The following is a 6,171-nucleotide window of genomic DNA, read 5'->3' as shown; positions in this document are numbered from 1 at the left end:
TCCCTCGGCAATGTGAGACTAAAATTTGTACAACTTCACCGCTCTCCCAAACCCCCTAGTACTTTTTGTATTCTTGGTGGGGACACCTCACCTATCTCTCAGGCAAGTTCGGTACATTGTTGTATTCTTGGGTGTAGCATTCTTCCCACCTTTGGGCACAACATCCCCACTATGGCCCCACACGTTATCATGGTCTACTCTGATACCGTCTGTAATACCCCGACCCCGTTAACATTGGTACAATATTATTCTTTTTGACTCATGGGCCTCAATGCTTTAAACCAAATTCTGCAATGTTTAAGTATGCTAGAGATTTTCAACTAGTCCAGTAATCTCTCCCTAGGTTATGTGGAATTAAAGTTTGCATATCCACTCCAATCTCCCAAATCCTTTGGTACTTGTATTCTTGGTGGAAACATCTCATCGATCTCCCAGGCAATCTGGTACCTTGTCATATTTTAGGGTGTCACAGGTCACACTGGTTTGATTTCATGTTCCCAGATATCAAACTCCCAGGTTAGGAATTACAAAGCATTGTTTTGATGGTTTCCTAATTCCAAAGCAAATCACTTGCGACAAAAGGGGAAACAAATCGATGGAAGCTCGATAGTTCTCCAAGGTCAATATCACTCCAGCCATGGTTTGAATGCAACAAATGCATAGAGTTCGCCTGACCTTCGCGAATCTCGCCTCAAGCTCCTATTAAGGCAAATTCTTATCCTTCTTCCTTTTCTTCTTCTCATTGCATGCATCACATTAGAGAAATTCAATCTATACATTTCTCTCCCTTTTCTGGTCAAGGATTCCTATGGTTTCTATGTTGCGTATAGTTAGTAGATGCGTGTATTATATATGCATCTATACGTTCAATTGAAAAAAAAAAAACGTTTTTTGCCATCTTATACCATGAATATGGATTTATGTGTGGGCTTTAAAGTCGGAATATTGTACACGTTTAATGCCACTAGTAAGCTTTCACATTCAAATATACATGTGGGCTTTTGTTATGTGACTCAGATGGTAACGTATAGTACAAAGTAATTAAATAAATGAAGTAAAATTTTCCATGGTTTGCATGGATTAACTTTTTAAGATTATGCTTGACATTGTTGGAATTTCGTAAGAAGGGCTCATTCAACTAAATGTGTCAAAATGGAATAGACCATTTAAACCTTAAAGTCGAAAAAAGATTCTTAATTTAGATCCTTGTGTGAAAACAATAGAAGCAATTGTAGCTATGTTCAATGCAGTTCTCTAAATGAATTCCCTTTTGTTAAAAGAAAGCCACTAGATAATGCAATGCATTGGAGTACAATTTTGATTTCTTTTAAAGCAATGACAACAATTTATTTTGAGTTCAACCCTTCAGCTCAATTGATTGATGTTATTAATTCATCTTAAACATCTGGTTGCACATTCATGACTTAACCCCAATGGAAATTATATAGGAAAATATACCGATAAATAATAGAATATTAGGTTGCCACAATCATTTCATGACAATATGGCAACAAAAGAATGATTATGTTTAACACATGTGAGTACTAAACACTCCCTTGTGAGTGGCCCCAAGGAGGTAAGAGGAGTCGAACTCAGAACCACACGTTTTCAGAGGCAAAGGTCCCTTCCCAAATCGGCTAACCCCCTGGGGTTCTTAGATTCTTTGTTCGCAAACAGACCCATTCTATCCAAATTTTTGGCACCTCTACAAAAAACAAGAGTGTGGCATTAGTTGTAATACCTAACTAATCATTTTCCACAACTTTAATAAGCAAAGGAGCTAAAAATTCAAAATATGGAATGATAAGAGAAAAGGGCACATAGGTGCATGGGTAGCACCTGTGTGAGGGGAGCACGAGAAGGTCTGCATCTGCTAGAGTGATTGAGTCGTCGTCTTTGAGAAGTGGGAGGAGGGTCCTATTGTGTGTAGAAAGGTGACACTACCCGCATGCACAAGAAATAAGTTTGATGGCATTAGGGGCAAACTAAATGAAACAACAAAGCAAACTAAGTTTTTGAAATTTTTGTAGAAGTAAGCCTTCCAGGAGTAAAAAGGTCAAATAAGCAATAGAGGGAGAAAAAAAAAGCTTAAAACCCTCTGCTGAGCATGAAGCTTCAACTCGACCAACTTGTACTGATATAGCCTGTAAACAATATTAAAAATTAGAGATCGAAACAAATAAGTGTGGAAATAAATCAGCAATCAAATGATTCTTCCTGTTATTTAGAATATTTTTAATTATTGCGAGGAAAACAAAAATAAAAGAATGCAGTTGCAGATATATCAAATAAGTCAAGGGATTCTACGGAAAAAGGAAAGTGAAGAAAGACAGATACATAGTTGCTTCCTGTGTATTAATAACTGAATCTTTATATATATATATATATATATAAAAGTAAGAAATACACGTGGGAACAAAAATGACTAATATTAAATCAAAGTTTCATGTGTTCCCTTATGTTGAGAGAGAACAATCCTAGTTCAGTACTATATCTTAGATCGATCAGTCTCCTCACAAATTAACAAGGAAATAAATACCTCCCTGCAAATATAAAATTCACTGAACATTATTTTACACTTTGCTTTCACCAATGCATATCCGAGATGGATTAAAAAAAAATCCTGAAGAGAAAAATGCAAAGGAATTTGGGATCCCTGTAATTTGGAAACAGTAAGAATACATTTTTTTATAAAACAAAAGGGTATCTTGATTCTTGATACAAAACAGAGTGAGAATATTTTTTATAGATTCAAAAAGCCCCAAGTTTCTTAGTAAACTACAGAGAATTGAATCTAAAATATGAAAGTATTTAACAACATTTAACATAAGATGGCCAACAGAATGACACGAGACCAACAAACCACTCACATCTCCAAACAGAGGCAGCCACAATGGTAAGTAACCTATAGATTACTGAACCAAAACCTGTATGCTGGAAAGTCTAGTAGAACCATATAAGAGAATGAGAAGTGAAAATTAAGTTGGAACATACCTTTAATTTATGCAAATAATTCCAGTTTAGTACTATATCTTAGATCAATTGATCTACTCACAAATTAACAAGGAAATAATTGCCTCCCTACAAATATAAAATTCATTGAACATTATTTGACATACCAGCCCTGTAAAAATATAAAAGCATCTCAGGCAGCATCATCTCTAACATTTGATGGAAGCTGTTGCAAAAAAACTGTCCAACTTCCCTTTTTGCCGAAGAGTCCATCAAATTCGCTTCTCTGTAACAATGTGTTATCTTCCACGATATGGGCAACATATATGAGGAAATAATTAACCATTGTTGAAAGAATGGCCACATAATGAAATTATTTTGAATGCAAATGACCACAGAGTTCGAGTCACATTCAATCCATAAATTCTGGAACCCAAGATCTTTAGCTTTACTTAAGAACTAGGTGACTGAACCTGTAGTAGCTAGATAAAGATATCCAGGGATATTTATGCATGGTACACTCCAAAGATAAATACAATTAGTAAAATGGTGTTAAATATTAGTTTTTCTATGTATGAGATTTGATATGATTGGTTTCGTAACATCATCTAAAATATTGAAGGGGATAAAGAACCAGCCCATCTGGCTTTCCCTACGGCCAGACACAGTTGGACGTGAAAATACACACGGTGTCTAGCGTAGGGGGTTTGAATGGGTAGAGTTTTGTTCCCCAAAATATAATTACCATATATATGATAAAGAGTTTTAAATAGATTACACAATCGTGATGACAAAATTGTCATTTTTTCCTTTTTAAATTATTTTCACTTCACTCCCCTCCTCTTTTACTTGCAACCCAACTTAGGCTAAAAGTTAAAACTTCCTAGTCTTTCTTATTGCTAACCTTCAATGGCAAAGCTATAACTATCTGGTTCCTATAAATAACATACCTTATGAATAACCTGCAAAGTTAAAAAAGAAAATAATATCATCTCTTTTTTCCTTTTCAAATAAAGGGATATGATTGCAAAATTAAGTAAAATCTAATAATCATATTTAAAGTGTTCTGGAGTTAGTTACGCAATGATTACACACACACACGCACACAAACCACCGAAGATTTCACTTTCCTTCCTTTTATTTCACTTGCAACCAAGAGGTTGTAGGTAAAACACACACACACACAAACAAACAACCGAATATTTCACTTTCCTTCCCTTTATTTCCCTTGCAACCAGACGGAGCCTGTAGGTAAAAATTTCATTGACTTTCCTAATCTGCTCCCAGAAATAAGTACCTAGAAAATTCATGATCAAGCTTCATATACAAATTCATACCAAAACAGAATAAGGAAAGAATCCAAATAGTATCCATAAAAATACAAACTACTCCCTGAAGATTTAAAGTAGGAAACAAGGCTCTCAATCAATTACTCATTTGAGTTGACTGCATTCATCATTGCTTCATTACATGATTCTTTCTGATGGGTCGAATTCCACCTTAACTCTTACAGGCATATTAAATCAACCTCAAACCCTGTACATTTCTATCTTATTTTTCACCATTTCCTTTGGAAACTAAGAATCGGGTACTGGGAGACCAAACACAAAGGGCTTCCTTGCATGCTCAGAACTTGTTAAATTCCAACTATTGAAGAATGTGAGAGTAATAGGACTCTTCAATCAATTTTTCTGGAATTCCATTTATGGTTCACATGTCATTAGTTTTGCTTTCAATATCCGAGCTACAGATGGAGATGCGAAACTGTAGATGCATCCCTTGAATCCTCAATAATCATCCCACTAATCCACCTTCAAGTATAAGATCAATTTGATCCTCTCATTGATGAAAGAAATGTACCAACAGAAGTCGCTAAGGAGGCAAACTACCTCTACTGAGATATAATAAGAACTGATCCCAATTTGTCACTCACATAAACATATATTAGAGACCCAAATCAAGGAACAGAAGCAGAGTATGTCTTGCCTTAAAAATTTGTGAGTTCTTTGTATACATTAAGCATGGGAAAAATTCTGCTCAAGCATCTGAAGACAACTTTCGAAATAAATTCCCTATCAAGAAGTACATTTGCCAACTCCAAAGCCTCAGTTCTCCATCCAGCATAGCCCATACCTTCAATCAGTAAAATGTAACTGTTTTCATTTGGCTTACACTCCTTCTTCACCATTTCTGCTAGTATATCAATGGCCTTGTGATGTAGGGGGTTCCTAGGTGACTAGGTCTCCTACAAGATTAACTAACTAGGTAAGGTTAACTCAAGGGGCTTAGGTAGATAGGACCAAAGAAACTCAGCAACAAGATTAAGCATGCAAGATAAAACGAGACTAATAAACAAAGTAGCCAAAAAGCAATAATAATCTAGACGGAAAAATACAAAAATTCTTACTCAAGTTTCAAGTGGGGACATGGGGAAGGGAACAAACGACATACGAATGTTAGGTGCAGCACAAATCAATCTAGATACCCAAATTAGATAAGCAAACAATCAATATCCTCTAGCAACCAACTAAAGTAGAAAATCAGCAAGGGTTCTTTGGAGATATAACAGTGACGAAATAACTTAAACAATTGGTAAAAATAGGCATAAATAAAGGGCAAAGGCTGGCTTCAACGCCAATGGGCTGCAATATATAATAGGGCTTAATGGAGGTGGGGAGGGTTTAGTTTAGTGTTTTACCATACTGCTGTTCAGATCTAAGGAGAAAAGAAGAGATCAAGGTCCCCCAAAATAAAGAGATGCAGTTCACCTTTAGTTGATGAAGACAAGTCCAGCCGATTGTAGAGAGATCAGCACCAACGGAGAGTAAACAACAACTGAGAGTAGCATCAGCAGTGATGTAATGGCAGCAGTGTGTAGCAGCAGCAGTGAGGTAAGGGCAGCAGTGTGTATCAGCAGCAGTGAGGTAAGGGCAGCAGTGTGTAGCAGCAGTGAGGTAAGGACAACAATGTGTAACAGCAACAGTGAACATCGAAAGGGGAGATCAGCAACAACAAAACAGCAGTAGAAAAATAAGAATGAAAAGAAAAGAGAGGGAGGCGAGACAAGGGAGAAGAGAGAAGAGAGAAGAGAGAGCCGAGAGGCTGAGAGAAGAAAGAGGCGAGAGAGAAAAGTGAGAAAAAGAGAGAGAGAGAGAGAGAACCGTGAGAGGGGTGGGGGTTTGTTCTTGGCTTTTTTTTTTCAATTAACATTCATTGTAT

General features: G+C 36.5%; 1 protein-coding gene across 1 annotated transcript; it reads right to left on the bottom strand.

The window, feature by feature from the left end:
- Positions 1 to 4,263: 4,263 nt before the first annotated feature.
- Positions 4,264 to 6,051, bottom strand: LOC122072159. Its single transcript, XM_042636727.1, has 2 exons — positions 5,651 to 6,051; positions 4,264 to 5,085 (listed from the first exon to the last, which is right to left on the bottom strand). The coding sequence occupies exons 1-2, from the start codon at positions 5,940 to 5,942 to the stop codon at positions 4,940 to 4,942; spliced, it is 438 nt and encodes a 145-aa protein (XP_042492661.1). The 5' UTR covers positions 5,943 to 6,051; the 3' UTR covers positions 4,264 to 4,939.
- Positions 6,052 to 6,171: the final 120 nt, after the last annotated feature.

This window comes from Macadamia integrifolia, chromosome 2 (assembly GCF_013358625.1).
Source record: "Macadamia integrifolia cultivar HAES 741 chromosome 2, SCU_Mint_v3, whole genome shotgun sequence".
Taxonomy (NCBI): domain Eukaryota; kingdom Viridiplantae; phylum Streptophyta; class Magnoliopsida; order Proteales; family Proteaceae; genus Macadamia; species Macadamia integrifolia.
The sequence above is the reverse complement of the archived record's forward strand: the minus strand, read 5'-3'. Positions and strand labels throughout refer to the sequence as shown.